The sequence below is a fragment of the Fukomys damarensis genome, unplaced genomic scaffold (genome assembly GCF_012274545.1).
Source record: "Fukomys damarensis isolate Sample0158 unplaced genomic scaffold, DMR_v1.0_HiC HiC_scaffold_27, whole genome shotgun sequence".
NCBI lineage: Eukaryota > Metazoa > Chordata > Mammalia > Rodentia > Bathyergidae > Fukomys > Fukomys damarensis.
The window spans coordinates 21,274,064-21,296,336 of NW_022900939.1; the positions used below are offsets into that span (position 1 = coordinate 21,274,064).

The 22,273-nt window shown below is 52.4% G+C and overlaps 2 protein-coding genes across 4 annotated transcripts; both read left to right on the forward strand.

Annotated features, from left to right (window-relative positions):
- Window positions 1-8,505: 8,505 nt before the first annotated feature.
- LOC104870264 (aldehyde dehydrogenase family 3 member B2) lies at window positions 8,506-12,353 on the forward strand. The gene is made up of 9 exons (XM_010635782.1): window positions 8,506-8,550; window positions 8,752-8,872; window positions 9,022-9,107; window positions 9,219-9,300; window positions 9,681-9,883; window positions 10,003-10,186; window positions 10,560-10,726; window positions 11,463-11,562; window positions 11,812-12,353. The coding sequence occupies exons 1-9, from the start codon at window positions 8,521-8,523 to the stop codon at window positions 11,994-11,996; spliced, it is 1,158 nt and encodes a 385-aa protein (XP_010634084.1). The 5' UTR covers window positions 8,506-8,520; the 3' UTR covers window positions 11,997-12,353.
- Window positions 12,354-16,186: 3,833 nt separating this feature from the next.
- Acy3 (aminoacylase 3) lies at window positions 16,187-21,830 on the forward strand. Of its 3 annotated transcripts, none has more exons than XM_010635783.2 (7): window positions 16,187-16,296; window positions 16,839-17,094; window positions 17,859-18,051; window positions 18,260-18,401; window positions 18,587-18,694; window positions 18,783-18,892; window positions 21,502-21,830. In XM_010635783.2, exons 2-7 carry the CDS (start codon window positions 16,859-16,861, stop codon window positions 21,715-21,717), a joined length of 1,005 nt encoding a protein of 334 aa, XP_010634085.1. In that variant the 5' UTR covers window positions 16,187-16,296; window positions 16,839-16,858; the 3' UTR covers window positions 21,718-21,830. The 3 variants fall into 3 exon arrangements, with proteins under 3 accessions (XP_010634085.1, XP_010634087.1, XP_010634086.1); XM_010635785.2 differs by having other exon boundaries at window positions 16,188-16,296; window positions 16,883-17,094; XM_010635784.2 differs by having other exon boundaries at window positions 16,189-16,296; window positions 18,308-18,401; window positions 21,502-21,828.
- The last annotated feature ends 443 nt before the right edge of the window (window positions 21,831-22,273 follow it).

Below are 22,273 nucleotides of genomic sequence, written 5' to 3' on the forward strand. Positions count from 1 at the left end.
CCTGCCTTTCTGGGTTAAATACTACTCCGTTTCAGTATTCTGTGAATCACGATCTTTATAACCGAGTCTCTAACACAACATCTCATTGCTTTTTCTGTATTCTATTTTTTGGAAGCAAGTAACTAGGTCCAGACCACTAGGTAACTCTCAAGGGAGAGGATTACACCAGGCATGGACACAAGAGGGTGGAGAACATTAGGGGCCTCTTAGAATCATCTTTCACAGGCGCCTTGGGATTCATTATATTACTCTGCTGCTTTGTTTTAATTTTCTGTGGTAAGAAGAAAGAAAATGAGTAAAGGCACGACAATTAAATATTAATGAAAAGAACTGGCAATACTAAATTAATAGCAGATACACTTTAAGGAAAAACACCACTATTAAGGATAATGACCATACTTAGAAAATATAATTATTATGAGGTTTATGAACTTTTTCATCTATGTGTAGCATATTATTTTGTTCTAGCTGCTGTATCTGTAACAGCCATAGACTGGGTGGTTTAATCAGTTTTTAGAATTCTGGACCCTGTAAAGTCCAAGATCATGTGCGCGCACATTCATTGCTCATAAAGACTCTATTCTCGGCTGGTAGATTGTCTTGTTTTCCTGCCATATCTTGGGGGGATGGGAAAAAGGGAGAGGGAGGAAGGGAGAGAGAGAGAGAGAGCGAGAGAGAGAGAGAGAGAGAGAGAGAGAGAGAGAGAGAATGCTCTGGAGTCTCTTGCTTTTGCTTTTTCATTCATTCATTTGTGGTCCTGGGGATTGAACCCAGGTTCTTCCCACTGTATTATATCCTCAGTCTTTTAAAAAATTTAAGACAGGGTCTGTTATAGCCCTAAGTTTCCTAGGCTGGGCTTCAATTTGTGATCCTTCTGCTTCAGCTTCCTAGAACTCTAGAATTACAGGTGTGTACCACAATGCTCAGCCTCTTTCTTTACTTGTAAGGCCACTAATCCCATGACAGAGACTCTACCTTCAGGATTTCATCTAATGTTAATTATTTCCAAAGGCCTCACCACCAAATGCATGGTTAGAGCTTCAACATATGAACAAGGAGGCATAATTAATTCCGTAATAGTATCTAATTTTAAACATGGTATAAAGAGCACAAATCTCAAGAATCTCTCTCTCTCTCTCTCTCCCCTCCCTCCCTTCTTCCTTCTCCCCTTCTCCTGAACCCCTAGGATACCACAGGAAGCCAGCCACCTACCAGACAAGAACAAAATCTTCAGCAAGAATGAATGAGCCTGCACAAGATCTTGGACTTTACAGGGTCCAGAATTTTAAAAACGAAATTTCTGTTTAATCCACTCAGTTTATGGCTGCTGCAGATGTAGCAGCTAGAACACACTTATCTGAACAGTGGAGGTTTGTTATTTGTAGCTGAAACTACAGTGGTTAAGAAGCAATAGTCAAGCCAGGGACACATGCCTGTTAGCCCATCCTCAGCCTTTGAAAGATTTTGCTTTGAAAACAGCGCTGCAGGACATCCTGCTCATTCAGAGCCATCTAGGGAAGTGTTTCCCTGAGATCATCAATCCAGGCACTCAGAGGCCACTGCAGCCATGGTACAAGAGGGTCAGGCTCAAACTAGGACAGACCTTGGTGTCATCTTCACGGTACTGATTTTTCAGGCAGGCAGAATGCAAAAATTATGAGGTCACCCAGGCTTCTACCCATATTTCAGGAGACCTAAGCTTTACTCTCTGGGTCATTCTGATAGGAGGTATAGCTTGGTAGTCAGCCCCACTGACCTTACCCTGCTTCCGTTACTCTGCTGCCACCTCTTTGAAGAAGTGGTGTGGAAACTGCTTCTCCTAGAGACCAGCAGCCAATGGAGATCAGCTGCAGAGTTGACCACAGTATCAGGGCTCAAAGCTGTACCACTGGGAGCTGAGGGCCATTGGTGCTCAAAGCCTGGAGCTACTAGCAGAACTGCGCTTTGCCAACTCATGATTTCTATTTGAATTAAGCAAAAAACCTTCAACTGATCGATGATGTAAGGAGGGGCAATGATTAGTTACCTTGATTTGATCATTATACACTGTACACATGCACTGAATTATGAACCTGTACCAAATAAATTTGAAAATTGAAATAATAAAGATAAAAGAAGTAGCAATCATTCCTATCAGCCTGGATGGTGGACTGTCTGATCTAGACAAGGTTCATGTTTATCATGTGTGGTCCTGTGTACAGAAGACTTCTTTCTGTCTTAATCTATCAGGGCCACAGAATGGCTTCATCTGATATTTATATTCTGTGAAATTGATTTTGCTCAACAGAGTAACAAGTTCTAGGTGATAGTGCAAGCCAATTCCCGGATTTCAAGGCCCATCTTCCTCTGTCTTATCATTAAATGAAAAACTTTAACCCAGTGCTGAGAGTCTGCACAGCAGCAGCCTCTCTGGCTATGGATCCATTCATCCTCACTGCTTCTGGTGTGGCTTCTCCCTATGCTTTTTACTCCAACAGCACTTTCCTAGGTCATTAGTCCTGTCTTGTTGTATCCCTGGCTGCCCTGTTCACTGTCCATGTCCCCTCTCCTGCTTCATAGGCTGCCGTCCCTTATGAATCCCTCTCAGGCACCCTGGCAACCTCCTCCAGTCCTGTGGGTCTAAGATGCCCTGTGGAATGATGGTCCCCAAGGCCATACCCACCTGGCTTTGACCCTGACCCCTGCCTTATGTTTTCAGCACCTGCTCTGGGCTCCTTGCTGACAGTTCTGTCCAGATGGGACTCAGGGTCCCCACCTCCCACAGCACAGAGGCTACACTGAAGGACATGGCATCCCACCCTTAGCTCCAGCAGAAGCCTGCACAGTCCCCAGACTCCTTCTTGTCCCTGGCCCTCACCTGGTTGCTAATCCAACAAAATCCTTGAGGTTCTGCTAAGAAAGATCTTAACAGGCCCATAACAGCCAAGGCACAGCCAGCACACTCACCCAAGCCTCCACCCCACTGCCAGACCTGGACTGGCCCAGGAAGCTTCTGTGTCCCCTGCCAGCTCTTCCAAGCCATCCCAAAGGGGACACTGAGAAGCTGAAACAGCTGGGCTGGCCCTCAGTGTCACAGTGGGATGGACATGTTGGAAAACTGAGAGTTTAAAAAAAAAAACAGTCTTCAAAGCTATGATACTCAGGAAATACTGCAGGAGATGGTAGGATGGAAAGTCAGCTCAGCTTACAGAGGCTGCTGAGGCACAGAGATACCAAGAAGCCCAAGCTACAAGAGACAAACTCGTTAAGATCCAACCCACTAAGGCAGCAGTGATCTTTCCTGCTCCAAAATCCAACCAGGAGCCTTCCCAGATGAGAAGGGACAAATTCCAGGTGGCAAGGGACAAATTCATGTGTGGAGCAGTCAGTAAAGTAACCTACAGTGGCCTTTACTTTGTTACCATAGTAAAAAACACGTCATAGATAGAGACGGAAGACAGTAAGGGACCTGTGAAGAGGTTTGATGGTGAAGCCTGCAGGGCAGCTGAAATTCTACCTCTCCCTGTGATGACATCAAGAGACGGGGTCCCTCCCTACCCCAAAGATGTCACAAAAACTACAGGTTTGTTCTTCGTGGCTCCTGCCCCCTGTGGCTTTTCCTGTTGCACTTGAGCATAAGAATCAAAGGCCTTGTTCCCGTGCTGAGGCAATTCTGTCTGAGTCTCATGGTGGAGGGCACAAGAAAACACAGATTGGGAACAATGCCATGTACTTAAAACCACCCCATGGCTTCTCGCTGCTCTTGGGGTCAAATCTTAACACTTCACCCTACTGTCAGGGTATTCCTGGGCTGTCCCTTTCCTTTCCTGGCTCGGACAGGGCAGCCCCAGTAACTGCCTCCTGCTTCACAATTTGCCTCCACTTCTTTTCTGCTGGAATGAACACTCTCGCCCCACTTGCAGGTATTTGATCCACCTTCATTGGCAGGAGCCAGCTCAGCTGCCTCTTCCTCAGCGGCTCTAGCTCCATCGTGGTAACCACCTTGCATAGCAGGTGGCTAGTTTCGAGCTGCCTCCTCTATGGGCTGGACACTCTGCAGTAGGGACTAGTGCCACTTGATGCTTAGCAAACATTTGTTGACTTGTGCATACATTTTTCTGGACATCATGGTCCAATATTTCCTAGCAGTGGCAGAGCGAGTGGCTTTTGTTTTCTGTGGTATACTGATAATAACTCACAAAGATAAGATCACCTCCTACACTTGGAATATGAGAACATGACCTTGTTTAGAAAAAGAGTCCTTGCAAGTGCAATTAATTTGAAGAGCATGGGATAGGGAGATTACACTGGAGTATCTAGGTGGCTCTCTCTTCCAGTCTAAGTGTTCTTATTAGGTTGAGACAGATTTAATGTGTCCCTGAGAAGACAGAGCCAGGAGTTGGAGAGATGTGGCCACAAGCCAAGGGTGGCCCCCTTAGGAGCCCCCTTAGTTGGAAAAGGCAGGAAGGCCCCTGGCCTGGAGCCTTCAGAAGGAGCATAGTCCTGTCCATGCCTTGATTTTGGACTTCTGTCTTTAGAATTGTGAGAGTAAATTCTAGTTGTTTTCAGCCACCCCTTTTTAATAATTTGTTACAGCAACCACAGGAAACTAATACAAAGGTTATAGTCAGGAATCTTTTTTTTATTTTTAGTCAGGAATCTTATAGTGAATTCATTTTACATCTTACAAATTGCTATTGGGGTTGTGCATATTTCAATTGATTTATAGGCTATGTAGGTTTTCTTTCAATTTAGTGTCCTTTAAAGCATAGCTTTATTAAGATAGAATTTATGTACCATGCATCCTGTCTGCAGAGAGCGTCAGCTCCCCAGTGTGGGCACATAGGCCTCCTTAGTGGCTGTATCCTGTCTGCTACTCTTAAATGGGTCTTGCCAGCACCATCATATCCCCCTGTCCCCATGTTCCTTTCCTGGGGTCACATCAGCATTTACATCTGAAATTACCAAAGATTCAGGGTGAAAGATCTGTAGCAGTCTGTGGCTCCTACTGGCACAGCTCCAACCACACCCAAGGTTTATCTCAGAAGCCCTGCCAGCTGGTGCTGGGACACTGCCAAGAAATCCTCTGTAGGGACCTCAGCTTGGGGTGTTCACAGTGTCTGGCTCAGGCAGGGGTGGGGACAGCATCAGACTACTGCGGAGTTGACAGCAGGGTGGGGGTCTTCTGCCTCCCAGGACCTCGGAACATTAGCAGCCAACCTCGAGTGGCACTGATTTAGTCTCAGGAGCTGCGATCTGTCCATGTGATCCGCCTAGTAACCAGGACAATTCCATGCCTCCTGTGCCTTAGAGGGGTTCAGAGAGTTTAAGGAACTTCCCAGAGGTCACACAGTGAGCAGGAGAATCAATGAACTGAATGACTCTTGACTCTGGAGTGAGCTCTCTTCCATGGAGGCTCCCTCTCCTCTGTCATCCTTTCTTTTGGTCACAGGCCCTAATCTGGACCTGAACACCCTGAAGGTAGGGATGAGGAGTAGAGGATTTAGTACAGGGGCCTATGAGGACTTCCTGGGGAGGCACTACCCTCTGGGATATTTTTCTTCTCCCTGCCACTCTCCTAGCAGACACTCAGAGCAGCCTCGCCCAGCCTACCCTACCTGCTTCCCTGCCAGCTGTGTCAAGGAAGCTGTGAGGACAAGGCAGCTCTGAGCACGGCAGAGGGTAGGTGTGGGGAATTCCTCTGCCAGGCGTGGGCCGAGAGTCTGGTGGGGCAGGTTCCCAGGAGGAGTAGAAGTTCGGCAGAGGCAGAGGCTGGGAGCAGAGCTGAGCATCTGGAGGCAAAATGTCGAACAAGGATGTGACCAAGGGAGCAGGCTTGGAGTCTACACTGGGGTATGTGGGGCTGCAAGGGCAAGGACCAGGGGCAGAAGGGTCTTAGGGCAAAAGGCCCAGATTGGGGCTGGAGGCTGGGGAAATGGAATGTGGGACATGGCCAGGGGTCCTGGGGGCAAGATCGGGAAGGGGCCTGGGGCTGAAGGGTGACAGGTTGGATGTGGGGGCGCAGAACAGAGAGGGGCAGCCTGGTTCTTCCCTAACTGCACTATGTGCCTTTCTGGGTATCACTTCCCCATGACAGACAGGCCCTGGGGGAGCACCCAGCATCCAGACCCCTGCCCTTCCTGGAGAAGCCCCCTCCCCAGGAGGCCGCCATGTGGGAAGAAGGGGACCAGGCTGTCACCTGGGTCACCAGGGCTGTGATCAGTGTGTATCTGGGAATGGGGAATCGGGAGGCAGGAACTGAGTCTTTGATTTCAGTTTCCAAAAGCTATATTCCCTGCTAATTGCTGGTTCTGGAAGAATTACATGCTCACTGCAGAAAACTTAGAAGAGACAGAAAGACCTTAAAGATCAGAGCACACCTTGATCGGCACACGTCCCAGTGTTGGTGGAGGGAGAGTTCTGTGAGGGGGCACACAGACCAGCACTGAGCTCATCACGGCAGCAGTGAGGAAGGCCAATCAGGTGGCCTCTGGGAGCCGAGGTTTTTCTCATCCTGTAAGGTTTCAGTGCTTGCCAACCTCCCCCAAAACAAAAAAATCTCAGCTCCAAATGGCTGCTTGCCTTCCAGCCTTTGTTCTAAGCTGTACTCCTTCCCGGGAGGAAACTCCTGGCTCCTCTGGGCTGTCCATCAGCCCAGTTGCATCTACTTTCTCAAAATTGGCCCCAAGGGGCATTTGCCTGTACTGGCCCTACATCCTGAATCCCTTCCTTGCCCCTCTAATGTAGTCCTAACGGCTGCTGGGTCTCTGGCCAGGCTCTGCAAGGAACCTGCGGGACACTGAACCTGCCTGTAATTACAGTTGTGTACCATGATATAATTGAGGTTCCAACTGCGTTTAGCTGTGGGCCCCTAAGATTAGAACACAGCTGGGTGTGCAGAACCTGTGTCACTCCCAATGTGTGAGCCTATGCTGTGCTGCTGGTGCAAGGACAAAGCTGCCTCATAATGCCTCTCCCAGCATGCATCTTATTAAGCAGTGAAGGACACCATTAATGTTCGTTGAGTGCTGGTAGAGTCTGGGATGGCCCCTGCCCTAGGAAACCCTGGGTGCTTCTTCCCTGCTGTGGGGCTGAGGCAGGAACTGCTGTCCATCCCCAGCCAATGGAGATTTTAGGGTCCTCAGTCCCTGTCTGTCTGTCAAGCAGAATCTTCTGGCACCTCAGTTATTTTAGCAAGCACCAGGTGTGTATAGTGAGGACACAGCGGTATTACCTGCCTCAGCTGGTGAAGGTGACCTCACTAGGGATGGGGTTCTGGGTCAGACACCAGGACCTCTAGGGTCCTCAGCTCACCCCAGGCTCCGGAGACACTCAAGCCCATGAAGGCTCCTGGTCCTTCATAGGCAGAGATCTGGATGGGGCCCCTCCCAGGATGGCCGAGGGAAAGGCACTGGCCGGGATGCCTTCCAGCCCAAGCCGGGAGGTGCACCTTCTTGGCAGACACATCCTCCCTGACACTTTCTGTGTGCCGTGTCCTCCTCTATGCCAGAGTGACATCCAGGCCGAAGGGGAAGGTCTGGGAGCCAAATGACGTTGCTGGGGGTGGGGCTGCTGCGGACCATGGGGTGGGTGAATGGTGTCCCCAAAAGTGAGGGTAGCCCCAACCACCCAACTCCTGCCACCTGTCCAGCAGGACAGACCCCTTTGAGAACACAGTGCGGCGGCTGCGGGGGCCTTCAACTCCGGGCAAACACGGCCAGCTGCATTTCGGGTGGCACAGCTGGAGGGCCTGGGCCGCTTCCTGCAGGAAAAGAAGCAGCTGCTACACAATGCACTGGTCGAGGACCTGCAGAAGGTGACTGAGGTTGGGGGCTGTGTGTCCAGACAGGAGCTGCTGTGTCCTTTCCTCCCCACCCCAGTACTGGGGATTGAACTCAGGACCTTGCACTTGTGAGGCAGGCATAGTGCTACTGAGCTAAATCCCTCACCCTGCTGTGTAATGTCTAAGCCAGGGTGACACCCTCCATAACATCTCTGTCCCCCTAATGAGGGTGTTTGTGCCTTGACATGACTGGCTGTATGTCCAAATTTATTTCTGCTTTTGTGTTTTTTATTCAACCCAGTATGGGGGATGGAACTCAAGACCTTGCACTTACAAGGCAGGTGTGGTGCCACTGAGCTAAATCCTCGGTCCTATTTCTATTTTTTTAACAGACCCTTCTCTACCAGGTAGTGTGTCACAGGCACATTGCAACATGAACTCAGGAGCATGCATGGCCACCCCGCTTGACTGCTGTTCCCAGGTTACAAGCACTCGGGAAACCAATGTACTCAGTGCTAACTCACTTGCCCAAGCCCAGGCAGCCAGAGTCCAGGCTCCCAACCCTGCACATTTCCCATGGGACCACTGTGCTGCCTATAAGAACCTTTGGTGCCATCTGCACACACTGGACGTCTGGCCAGCCACGAGCCTGACCTCCCGTTCCACCTTCCCCACAGTCACCCTTGGAGTCAGACTTATCTGAGCTTATTCTATGCCAGAATGAGGTGGATCTGGCTGTCAAGAACCTGCAGGCCTGGATGAAGGATGAACCAGCAAGCACAAACTTGGTGAGCCCCACTAGCCAGGTAGTAGTAGGAGGGGGCGGACTGGGCTGACTTAGCCCAGGCCCTTTCCTGTCCCTGACACCAGGGAGAATCAGTCTTTTCTCCAGGGATTCTATCACCTAGGGAACCAAGGACCCAAGTGTAGGGTGAGGTGGGGCTTGGGGTAGTCCTTGGCAGGGTCTCACAGTCCTTCCTGCACTCCAGCTCACAAAGCTAGACTGCGCCTTCACCCTGAAGGAGCCCTTCGGCCTGGTGCTCATCATCAGCCCCTGGAACTACCCTGTAAACCTGACCCTGGTGCCCCTGGTGGGGGCCATTGCAGCAGGTAAGGAGAGGGTCCTGGGCCCTATGCCCTCCCAGCCCAATAGCCCAAAGAGGACTCCAGGGTCTTAAAGTTTCAGTGCTCTCTGAGTGCAGCCTCCGGAGAATATGGGAACACCTGCCTCTCCCACTACTGCCCCATTGCCCCTGTAGGGAACTGTGTGATACTGAAGCCATCAGAAAAAAGCAAGGGCACAGAGAAGGTGCTGGCTGAGGTGTTGCCCCAGTACCTGGACCAGGTGAGGGTGCCCTGCCCTTTCAACACCCGACATCCCTATACCCCTGCCCCTGCTGGCCAAGACATTCCTGTGCCCTGGACCTGCCTCCTGAGCTACCTGTACATCTTGCAGAGCTGCTTTGCTGTGGTGGTGGGTGGGTCTCAGGAGACCCAGAAGCTGCTGGAGCACAAATTTGACTACATCTTCTTCACAGGTGAGGATGGCACTGGCCAAGGTCCTGAGCAGGGGACAGCATAGGACAAGGGTGGGAAGAAAGCGGAAGGAGTAGTCAGGGGGTAAGGAACAAGTCAAGAGTTGGAGATGTCCCAGAAGTCAGCAGCCAGCTGGAGAGATTGGATCCAGAGATGGCTGGGCTGAAGACATCCAGTGGGTGGTGCAGGCCAGGAGGTAGGCCATGAGGAGCCTCTGTGGAAAGAGAGGGGCAAGAGTCATGTGCCTGGATCATCCAGCCCAGGGATGGTGAAGCTTTTAGAGTTCTCTGTGATACAAACAGCCCTCTGCAGGCTGTGTGCCATAGGTTCGCCATCACTGATCTAGTCAGTTGAGGATAGGGTCTTCTGACCACATCTCCAGGGAGCCCTCATGTAGGCAAGATTGTCATGACTGCTGCTGCCAAGCACCTGACGCCCATCACTCTGGAGCTGGGGGGCAAGAACCCCTGCTATGTGGATGACAACTGTGACCCCCAGACTGTGGCCAACCGCCTGGCTTGGTTCCGCTACTTCAACACCGGCCAGACCTGTGTGGCGCCTGATTACGTCCTGTGCAGCCCAGACATGCAGGAGCGGCTGCTTCCTGCTTTACAGAACGCTATCACCCGTTTCTATGGCGATGACCCCCAGAACTCCCCCAACCTGGGCCGATGTGGCGCCTTTACGTCCTGTGCAGCCCAGACATGCAGGAGCGGCTGCTTCCTGCTTTACAGAACGCTATCACCCGTTTCTATGGCGATGACCCCCAGAACTCCCCCAACCTGGGCCGCGTCATCAACCAGAAACATTTCAAGCGGCTCCAGGAACTGCTGAACTGTGGCCGCGTGGCCATCGGAGGACAGAGTGACGAGAGCAATCTCTATATCGGTGAGCACCCCTCTCTCCCACCGCAGCCCACCTACCTAGGACCCTTTCTGCTGCTAGAGCCTGGCCTGAGTCCGTAGTCCCAGTCTCATGGTTCCAGAACATGAATGCTCCAGCCCACTGTGGTTCTGAGCTTGTGACTCTGATTCTAAAATCTGGCCCCACAGCTCTGGATCTGCTGAGCTCGGACCTCAACTCTGGGGGCCCAGAGTGTGGACTGTCACCTCATATGCTCTTCCTCAAGGGCAGGACTTGGACCCCAGATCCTCAGATCCTAGGAGCTGGTGTCCTGGGAGGTCAGACCCTGGGGCTCTCTGGCTCCTCCCTAAGGAGTGTCCCAGCTGTGCACCAGGCTGAGCTGCCCCTGTGTCCACAGCACCCACAGTGCTGGTGGACGTGCAGGAGACAGATAAGGTGATGCAGGAGGAAATCTTTGGGCCCATCCTGCCCCTGATGACTGTGAAGAGCCTGGACGAGGCCATCAACTTCATCAACCATCGGGAGAAGCCACTGGCCCTGTACGCCTTCTCTAACAACAGCCAGGTGGGGCCCAGCGGGCCTCAGGTGACAAACTGGCCAGATCCTCTTTCACAGCCCTCTGTGGGGGGAAGGGCTTTAGGACAGCAGTCACCTCAAGGGTGACTGTGATCCTGGATGTCTAATACCACTCTGTCCTGCACAAGGTTGCCCAGCAGAGGGCTTTGGGCAGGGTGGCCAGCTGGTGGCCTAGGTGGGCTCCCTCTGCAGGAAGAGGTGCTCTAGGGACCCTCCTTTTCCTGTACCATGCAAAGATTCTCCATGGTGAACAGAGACTACAAATGGGGTTGGGGGCTGGCCCAAAGCTGGGGCCCCACAAGTTGGTCCCAGTGGGGCCTATTTACTTTTCTACAATGTCCCAATCATACTGCCAGACCTCATAGTCACAGGTTCCCCTTGATGTTTCAGGGCTTCCTCAGTGCTTGCATCCTGTTTGCCTCCTTTTTTTATTTTTGGTACCAGGGATCGAGCTTGGGCCCTTGCACTTGCAAGGCAGGCGCTGGAAACACTGAGCTAAATCCCTGACCCTGTATTCTGTTTGTAGTAACCACACCACATCAAACCCTCCCTGAGAAGGTATCATCCCTTCCACGGTGCTTCGATGGGAGGGGATTGCTCAGTGGTTACCTGGAAGAAGCTCAGGAGATGTGGTGGCCTATCTGCTCCCTGTGGGATGGTCAAGTCTCCAGCCTTCCTCCCCAGTGACAAGAAATCCCTTCCATGTCCTCCCCCATTTCCCCAGGTAGTGAACCAGGTACTGGACCAGACCAGCAGCGGCAATTTCAGAGGCAATGACGGCTTCCTGTATGCAACTCTGCTATCCCTGCCATTTGGAGGAGTTGGTGAGTCCCTGCCCACTCTTACTGTCCAGCTGCCCCCAGCCCCCCTGGGAGGCTTGGCTCACATCTCCAAGTCTTTTTACTCACTATTTGACTTTGGGCCTCTCAAAGCCTTGGTTTCCCTATCTATAAAATGCTTTGTAGAATTTCCTGGATCCTTAAGCTCACTGCCAACTGTGGGCTGCTGCTGGGGCTGGTGTCGGAGCTGGACAGAGTCCTGGCCTCAGATCCTCATTTCCCGTGCCCATACAGGCAAAAGTGGAATGGGCAGATACCATGGCAAGTTCTCCTTCGACACCTTCTCCAACCACCGCGCCTGCCTGATCTCTCCCTCGGGCCTGGAGAAGCTCAATGAGATCCGATACCCGCCATATAGTTCCCAGGCCCAGAAGCTGCTGAGGTGGGCCATGAGCTCCCACAGCTGCACCCTTCAGTGAGTGCCCGCCCATCTCCAGCACCCACCATGGATACCTGACATCTGCTGCTGGTGGCAGCCCAGCACCCCATGACCTGCCCTGAGCTGCCATCTGCTGCCCACATTCTCAATGGTCCTTGAAAGGAATATGTCCAGCCCTGACCATGAAGATCCCACTCTTGGGGCTTTTTCTGAACAGTTCTCCAGCTAAGCAGGACCTCTGGTGGCTGGTCCAGTCCCTTTCTACACCTCAGTCTCCTCTGTAGCCTCCTGTCCCTCTGCTTAGATAGGTCTGTGATGGGAAACCCTTGTGTCCCAGAGTTTGGAAGATTCTGTAGCTAGAGAAGACTTTATAAATAGATGTATAAATGGAATTCCTACAGGCAGAACTAGCAGTTCCATGCACGCCTAGGGGATGGGTATACCTGACTGACGTCATCTGATCTGAAATCTGCTGGCCGATTGGTGGAATCTACCTGGAGCGGGTCATTGACAAACATTCTGATGCTGGGGGGGGCACAAGGGGAGGGAGTTCTGGGCTCAGTCACGACATCTACAGTGGGCACAGGCAGGCGAATGTGCACACAGTGCCCAGTCTGTCCTCCCTGCTCTCAGCTCCCAGAAGGTGGCCTGAACTGGTAAACTCTAACACTGATGACTTCATCTGACATATGTCTAAAGGCAGGACAGGGTGGGTTGAGTTCACACAAGAAAGCAGGACAGAGCTGAGACTTACTGGGAAACATGGGGGTGGGGATGAGCGCATAGCAGTTGACCCCTGGACCATTCCTGCCAGACCTGCAGGTGGACCCCGAAGGGTTTTCAGCGTGTTCCCAAGGACCCAGAGAGACACTGCTCCTGCCAGAGTGCTGTGGACTGAAGCCTGGGCCCTCCACACCCCATTAAGACTCTTTATTGGACAGTGAGATCCATGAGGGCAGAAATAGGGCCTAGCTTGCTAGGGTGTCCCCAGTACCACAACGCTGATTCCTATGGGGTTGCCTATGAATGAATGAATGAATGAATGAATGGGGTGTGGGGTGTTGGGGAAGGAGGGAGAGATGCTGCCAGCTTGTCTTTGCTGCCTCCTGCCCACACTCCTTCCCAACCAGGCCACAAGCCCTCTGAAAGGGGGCTGAGCATCCCCACTTGGGTGGCCTCAAAGCCAGGCCCCAGCCCCAAGAATCAGACTGACGGTCGAAGCATCAGGGCAGGCCTTGTGTCTGCGTGTCTCCAACTCGGCATGCTCAGAATTCTACTCCCAGTGGATCCCTCAAGCAGGCCCCTCTCTCTCCGTCCTTGCCTCTGTGCCGGCCAGCCCACCTTCCTAGAACCTTCCCACTACCCCAGCCCCCACATGCCAAATCATCAGCCTGTTCTGTCCCTTTTACCCTGCCTGTGTAGGAGGCATCTCCTGAATCAGGCCACGACTCAGCAGAGGCAGAGCCATCACTATTTTCCCTGCCCGTCACCTCCTGGCTGCCTGCCTGGGATTGGATTCCACACAAGCGCAAAGCACCCCTGGAGAAAGCCCCAAACTTTCAATAAGTGGTTCCTCAGGACCAAGCACTTGGCAAGGGCCACAAGGCCCTGCAGGGCAGGCCCCACGGCACTGTGTTCCCCTGCCTCTCAGAGCTAGCTTTGGAACTTGGTGTGAGCTGCCCTCAGGAAGAGGAGGCCTGGTGAATGGCTGGCTGCGCGGATGTGAACTTGGGAGCCCCCAGCAGGTAGATGGGAAGCACTGCAGATGGGGTGGATGGAGGACCCAGACTCTTGCCTGGTCCACAGTTAGAGGTAGCCCAGAGAAGCTAGTGGAGCAGGACGCCAGTGTCACTTCTCTGATGGGATATCCAGAAGGCTGGAGTATATAGTAGACCAGAGACACAGGGTGAGGCTGCAGGGACCTGGATGAAGACAGCACCTTTGGTGATGTGGAGAGAAAGGCTGGGAAGAGGCAGCGAGAAGGGACCAAGCCCAGAGTCAGAACTTGATACACAGGGTGGATGGTGGAGAGTGGGGTCCAAAGCCAATGAGCCAGTGACCCTCGGGAGCAGCTCCTAGGCTACAAAGGTCAAGCTCTACAAATGTGGTGTTGGCTGAAGTTCTGACCCCTTTCTGAGCCTGTTTCTCTAACTGGAGTGAAGATATTGGACCCACTGATATCCAAGGTGTCACTGGCCTGAGTCTGCACCCATCCCAGGATATTCTGCCTGCCCCTTGCTTACCACTCTTTACTGCTGCCTAGGCTAGGAGAACCTCACCTGTTTCCCAGGCAGGAGCTGGGGCCCAGAGAGGGCACTGAGCTGGTTAGGGCTGGGCGAGTTAGAACCATCCTACAAACACCCATTGAAATGGAGAAGAAGCAACACTCTGGCCAAGGACTGTGAAACCTTCCAGCACCGCTGCCCTCCTTAGAGTTGGCGGCAGGTTTGGCGGTGGGTGTCCAGCACTTGGTGGCAGGAAACACCAGTGGTCCCCAGCAATCTCCAAAATAGCTAAGTGTACCAGGTAGGCTGTTCTTTCCCCAGAGGCCCCAAATGAGTCAGCAGGATCTCAGCAGTCTGGGTGGGCCGTCAGGACAAAGACCAAGGCTTCAGATTCAAGTAGCACGGCTGGAGGCCCCTGCCCCGAGCAGAGAAGGAGCTGGCAGGGGGCAGCAGGCTCATCTACTGACTCACTCACTCCACCACCGCTTGGCAATGTCTCTACCAAGTCATTCTATCTCTTGCAGCCTTAGCAGGCTGCCCGCAGGGCTGCTGCTGCTGACGCAGTGACCCTCAAGGGCTCTTCAGGGAGGTTTCCACCCCCTCTTGGGAACCCTAGCAAGGTGCAGCTGCCCTGGTGGAGCAAGGACAATCACAGGCCTCACAATCCCCAAGCTGAGTTTAGGGAGCCTGCAGTGCAGGGCAGAGAGCAAAGGGTAAGCACGGGCCACACAGAGATCTGAGTGCTGCCAGAGGTGTACAGAACCCTGGGCTGGCTGCTGGCCTGTCTCTAGTGCAGGCCCAAGTTGGAGGTGAAGCAGGCCTGGGACCCAATGCCTAGAGAAGCCTCAATCTTAGGCTCCAGTGCCTGGATACAGGAAGCAATGGGTAACCAGGCTGGACATGGCCCTGCCTTTTGCCCAGTGACCTTTGGACCCTTTGGTTACTGTGGAGAGCCAAATCATGTGGGAGGGAGAGGCATACGGGCTGGGTGTAGGGGACTTTTCTTTGGTCCTTTCCTCCTCCCCACTTGAGAGCCAGCAGGGAGAGGATGGGATCTGACTGGACATGTTGGCTTCCAATCCCACCCTGCCTCCAGTGTGCTGTGCCTGTGTGCATTTAGTCTGAGCCTCAACTTCCACATCTGTAACATAGGACTGTGGCTCATTTCCTAAAACAGAAAAATGGAGTCATTTCAGCTATACTCTCCCTGAAAATGACTCAAAATACTGGGTGAAATATTTTGAAGTTTTTGTTTTGAGGAAGGGTCTTGCTTTGCAGTCCAGGCTGGACTTGAACTTGTTATGTAGCTCAGGTTCACTTCGAACTTGAACTTGCCATCCTCCAACTTGCCTTGATCTCTTGAGTGCTGGGCTTACAGGCATATAAAGTTTTTTTTAAAGTATCAAAGAACCATAAAACTCATAGCCCACAGGGCACAGCCTTTAGGGTGAGGGTGACCCCAGCCTTTTGGAAGCTGGTGGGGGAGGGAGACTCCTCATCTGGGTGGCTAACCAGGCCCATCCTTGGATAGGAACTTTTATGGCTTGGTCTGGTGGCCAAAACCAAGTCACTGCCCTACAGCTGACCTACCTTTCAGTAGCCTTAGGGAAGGCGCCTCTCCGGGAGGACGTAGCTGAACAGTCAGCGACACCTGGGCCAGACCCCAGCTGTCACCCTTGCCTGCGCACTATGCAGTGGCCTCTGATCTGGCAGTCAGAAAAGCTAGAACCTCCTAGGAAGGTTGTTGTCCTGGTCTTAAAGAATCCTGGCAAGTAATTCTCAAAGGCCATCTGAAGCTCCCAGCAGGAGTTCTGGGTGGCCCTTGGAGGCGGGGCTGTCCCTATTCCCGGAGGAAGAACAGAGGGCAAGGACAGGAATCTGTCTGTGGGATCTGAACCCATCAGGCTGTGGCACATGGGGTGGAGCTTGGGGGGGGGACCCTCAGAACTGCGACCTTTGGTCACATGGACCTCAGCCTATGCCACCCACCCGCTGCAGTCCTCCAGCTCAGCATAAATACTTCCGGCCTGGTGATCTTGGGCACATAAATACTGCCTGTCCAGGGGCAACACTCCAGCCCTGGTGACCCGGGGAAGCCCAGATTCTCACTGGCAGGTAAGGAGCCTCCTCCCAAAGGCCCCTGTGCCAGCTCAGGGGAGCACAAGGAGTGGCTGGAGAGTGCAGGGGTCACCTGGAACCCAGACATGAGAGCTAACTGCTGTGGCCCACTCCACTCCCTACAGGCTTCGACTGTCCCACCTAAATGGGCTCTAAAATGAGCACAGTTCTCCTTTGTAGGAGGTGTGTCATGGCCAGTTCACATCCATGTCGCCGAATGTCAGGGCCCCTCTGGGCTTCTCTCCAAAGGGAATAGAAAGCTGTCTCCCAGTGGAAGAAAGGAAGGGCAATGCCCACCCTCAAGGAAGGCTCCAAAGAAGGGACTTCAAGAAACAGTCAGGACACATTTTAGGCTGGGGGTGCCCTTGAGATGGGCCTCTGGGGTGCAGATGGTACATAGCTGAAGCCAGCCATACCTCTGGACAAACAGCCACCCTGCCCAGCTTGGACTCCTCAGGCCCTGGAGAGCTCACCGACCCAACTCTGGGCACTAAGCCCTGCATCTGTGCCCGGGTCTCCTATGTCTGCCCACCCACCAGGTGTCCCACTTAACACGGGGATGTGCTCGCTGCCTGTGCCCCAGGAGCCCCTGCGCCGTGTGGTTGTGACTGGGGGCACCCATGGCAACGAGATGTCTGGTGTCTACCTGGCCCGGCACTGGCTGCGGACCCCAGCAGACCTGCAGAGACCCAGCTTCTCTACTGTGCCTGTGTTGGCCAACCCAGCAGCCACAGCCCTCTGTCGCCGCTACATAGGCCGTGACCTCAATCGCACCTTCACCAACACCTTCCTGACGTGAGTGCTACTACTCCAGCTGCCAGTGGGGCAGCCCGTAATTCCTGGTCCTCCCTTTTTACTTTAGAGAAGTCCAGATCAATGTCACCTCCTCTAGGATGTCCTCCCTGACTGCAGGCTGAGTCAAGACCCCTCTGGGTTTCCCAGACCCTAAGGTGCCTTCAGATCAGCCTCACAGGCTGTGTTTATCAGCCTTGTGTCCCTGCCCGTGCCTCCTTTAGGGGGTACTCAGGGCCCCACCTCCAGCCAGGCCCGGCCAGTGTGTGAGACAATGGGGAACAGCACCAAGGTGTTGGCCCCAGCTTGGGGGACACAGGAAGAGCTCAGCAATCACAGCGCAGGAGGCTAAGCGTGCGGGTGCGGGAGCTACCTAGAGCATGTAGTGGGGCCAACAGTAACCAGGGAAGACTTTCTGGAGGAGGTGGTGTCTCAGCCAAGCCCCAAAAGGAGAGAAGTTTAGCCAGGTGAGGACAAGAGAGAAGGAGTTCCCAGCAGAGGTGGCAGCACAGGCAAAGGCCTGGCATTGTGACCAGTATGGTGCTTGGGAGGAGTGGCCGGCAAGAGAGCAAACTGAGGGTGAAGGGAGGGTGGCGGGCTGGTACTTCATGGGGAGGTGGGGAACCCAGGAGGGCACAGCCACACAGGAAGAGCCCCTGGGCTGAGCTAAGTGTCTCCTGCCAGCTGCACGAGGCTGTTCCTTCCCCAGTCGAGCTACTGCAGACTGATTGAAGCTACTGGGCAATATCCCCGCTCCTGCCCCACAGTTCCAGGGCCACCCCAGATGAGCCATACGAGGTGACAAGAGCCCGTGAGTTGAACCAGCTACTGGGGCCCAAAAACTCCAGCCAGGCCTTCGACTTTCTCCTCGATCTGCACAACACCACAGCCAACATGGGCACCTGCTTCATCTCGAATGCCACAGACATCTTTGCCATGCACTTGTGCCACCACCTACAGGTGACTCCAGCCTTTCACGAGGCAGAAAGAGGGCAGGTGGGGAAGGGGGTAAAAGGGACGTAGCCCAGGCCACATTGGCTCCTTTTCCTGGCCTAATTTCCCCTTGGGACCAGCCCCAGGACCGCTACCTGCAGGTACTCCAGGCCTTTGGCTGGGTCAGAAAGGGTAGTACCCAGAGCTTCCTTGATGCTTCTCTGCTCTGCCTCAGTTTTCTCCCCCAAGGCCTGGGTTCCTGATTTGCCCCTTCCGTCTCCAGCTGAAGAACCCCGAGCTGCCCACCCGGGTCCTAGTGTACCGGCTGCCCAAGGAGGAAACATACAGCCTGGACTCTGTGACCAAACACGGAATGAGTGAGCAAAGGCCTCTGGGGAAGTGGGCGGGGGCGGGGTGAAAGGGGCAGGGCCATGGTCCAGGAGGTGGGGCCGAGGGCCTGGAAATGTGGTTGGGGCGAGGGGGCGGAGCCTCCCAGAGGTGGGGCCTCAACCTGAGGCTTCCAAACCCCTGGGAAGCCTCCCCGACCTCTCTCCTCTCACAGGCTTGGAGTTGGGCCCCCAGCCTCAGGGCGTGCTGCGGGCCGACCTCTTCTCCCGGATGAGGTCCCTGGTGTCCTCTTCTCTGGACTTCATCGAGCTCTTCAATCAGGGTGAGAGTCTGAAGCAGGGAAACTGCGGTCCAGCGGTGAGGGCTGGCTCCCAGGGAGGTAAGGGCTGTCACCTTGGCCTCCCACACAGGCGCAGCCTTTCCGGCCTTTGAGATGGAAGTCTACAGATACTTGGGCTGCGAGGATTTTCCACACACGGAGGACGGAGACCTGGCTGGCATGGTGCATCCCCAGCTCCAGGTTCGTGGGTGTGAAGTTCTGGTGCCACCCCTTGGGAAAGCAGGCCGAGGGAGGGTCCTTGGTTCTCAGAAACCAGAGCAGAACAGGGTGCAGGCTCCAGACCCTTTCTTGTCGTTCCTGGGACCCGCATACTCTGGCCCAGCCCTGGGGTCCACAGCAAACCTCACAGCCCCCTTGGCTGTTCAACTTCCGGCAACAGGGGAGGAAGAAGATGTGGAGCAGAAGGTCAATGGCTGAGACCTGGCAGCTGCCAGCTGCTACTCTGTTTGGTGCCACACCAAGGTCCCTGTTAAACACAGTCTTGTGCAGTTCCAGGGCCTCTATTCCTTGCAAGTTTTATTTTGAGGTGTTCTCTTACTTGGAATAACATTCCAGGATAGGGACACCATCCATTCAGTGTTTGTGGGTGGAGGGTCTTAAGCCAGCCCTACCCATCGACTTTGCAGATGTTAGCGGTCACTTTAGGTCATTTACTTTTGTGTGTGTGTGTGTGTGTGTGTGTGTGGTACTGGGGATTGAACTCAGGACCTTGTACTTACGAGGCAGGCAGCAGCATCACTGAGCTAAATCCCCAGCCTAGGTCATTTACTTTAAAAAGTACAATCATGTAGCCAGGTATGGTGGGGTCAGGAGGATCAAAAGTTCAAAGACAGCTTGGGCCACTTAGAGAAATTCCGTCTCAAAATTTTAAAAAGAGGGCCAGGGATTTAGATCAGTGGTGCTGCTACCTGCCTCGCAAGTGTAAGGTCCCAAATTCGATCCCTGCTGGAAAAAAAAAAAAAAAAAAAAAAAAAAAAGAAAAAAAGAAAATCCGTCTCAAAATTTTAAAAAGAGGGCCAGGGATTTAGATCAGTGGTGCTGCTACCTGCCTCGCAAGTGTAAGGTCCCAAATTCGATCCCTGCTGGAAAAAAAAAAAAAAAAAGAAAGAAAGAGAAAGAAAGAAAGAAGTATTTTTAAAAGTCTGTGGATGTAGCTTAGTGAGAAAGCCCTGGGTTCAGTTTCCAATACTGCAAGAAACAGAACACTAAGCAGTCATTTGGATAACATTTCAGTGATAGTATAGCATCTCAGTTTATGTAAGTGCACTCTGTGATGTTTCCACAATGACAAACTCATCTAGCAGCACATTTCTTAGAACCAACCCCATCATTAAGTGGCACTTGACAGTATTTGGGGGGAGGGGTCTTTTAATAAGTGTATTATTTAGACATATAGATGACAAGGCAATTTTATGAATGCACATGAGATAAATGGAGTTAATACTACTAAGCAAGCATGACATTTTTGTTGTACTGCGATCAAGGATGAATCACTAAGTAAAATGATTAATCACAAATCAGTGTTAAGCTTCACTGAGAGATCATTCTTTACTTGCAAGGCAGTTAGCAGCTCTAAATTTATAAGCTAATGAGTTCACTCTAGCTATAAGCAGACATTAATTGCAGGAAACTTGGATATGACTAAGCTAAAGTGATGACACATATACAAGCACATTTCTGCAATACACGGTATTGTGTAAATATATAAATGATGGTATGTATTACCGATAAATTTTAGATAATACACAAAGAAAATGTAATTTTCATATATGTCAAAAAGATATGATTCATCAATTATCTTAATTTCATCAACCTTTAGATAACATTAGTTTGCAATGGGTAGAATTTATAACCATAATAACTATCACTATCACGATCTAATCATTGCAAAGGGAACAGGGGTTTACAAAGAAGCAGTGCTCATGCTTTCAATAAAATACTCTTTTGAAATAGGAGAAAATAGCTGGGTGTGGGAGGTGTGTGCCTGTGATCTCAGCAATTGGGAGGCTGAGACAGGAGGATCATAAATTTGAGCCCAGAGTGAGCAACTGAGTTGAGACCAGCCTGGAGTAAGTAGGGAGACCTATTTCAAAAACAAAAAAGAAGGCAGGCATGGTGGCACACGCCTATAATCCAGGCACTCGGGAGGCTGGGGCAGGAGGATCACTGTGAGTTTGAGACCAGCCCGGACTACATAATGAGTTCCAGGTCAGTCTCAACTACATAATGAGACCCTGTCTCAAAAAACCAAACCAAACCAAAACCAAAACAAAAACAAAAAAGAAAGAAAGAAAAGAAAATGAAGTGAGAGCACTAGATTTTAAAAATAACTCTTATCTGTCACCTGACAATATTGTACTGTGTCAAGCACATTGTGAGCATTATTAACCTGCTTAGTTTAGATCTCAGACTGACAGGAGAAATTATCCCTGTTTTACAGACAAGAAGGATGAGAAACACAGAAGTGAAATAACTTGCCCAAGGTTACATAGCTAATAAGAATTTGAATCCAGGCTTTGAGCCCTGAAATTCCTGTCCTCATAACCATTAGGCCTCACTTCCACAATGACAATTGCCTTTCCAAGTGTCTGATGTCTCCGTTTCTAGACGTAGAACAAGTTGACACGTCACCAGACTCCTTGTCACACGGATCTAGGAAATGAAAGCGGGGGGCAAGGCTGTGATGAGTGGGCATCTCTTGGGTGCCACTAGCTGGGCTTGTGCCCCTGCCACCCAGCCTACGTGCAGCCCCTTGGCCCCAGCTACCTTGGCCTTGGCTTTCTTCTCAGGACCGGGACTTTGAACCTCTGCAGCCTGGTGCACCCATCTTCCAGATGTTCAGCGGCGAGGACATGCTCTACAAGGGGGACTCCACCATGTACCCTTTGTTCATTAACGAGGCTGCCTACTATGAGAAGAACATTGCCTTCATTAGGTCAGAGAAGCTCATGATCTCAGTACCTGCCTTGCCGGGGCTGACCCCCACTCCCACCCCACTAACCTAGCCACACCTGCCTGGCCTCAGCCTTCCCGTCTGAACAGTGGGTGCTGAGACACAGGGCTAAGCCCAGGGCCCTATGCACCATGCTCCTTGTTGGGCCACCCAATGCCAAGTCTCAGTTCCCCATTATAAAATGGAAAATAATCAGGGGCCCATTGTCCATGTCCTCTGTCATGCCTAGCCCCCTTTGGCTAGGAAAGTGGATGAGGGGAGGGAGGATTAACCATGGGGTCTGGAGCACATGCTGTGTGTCCTGGGTCCAGTGTGGCTGTCTCTGTGCCCACAGACAGCTGTCCAGATAGGCCTGGGGGGAGATCCCATACTGTACTGAGAACCCAGAGGGGGACTGTCCCGGTCCCAGCAGAGACCTCCAGAGGTATGCACAACTCAGAAGGCCTCCAGCAGTACAGTGCTGGGTCAAAGGGTCTGTGTGGGGGGAGGCAGAGATGTGCTCATGTGTGCATGTGTGCGTATCTGTGCCTGTGCCTACCCAGAGAGCCTGTTGGTGTGTACACAGTTTCCCATCATACATCTTTCTAGGAGCCCTGATGCCTGGAGAG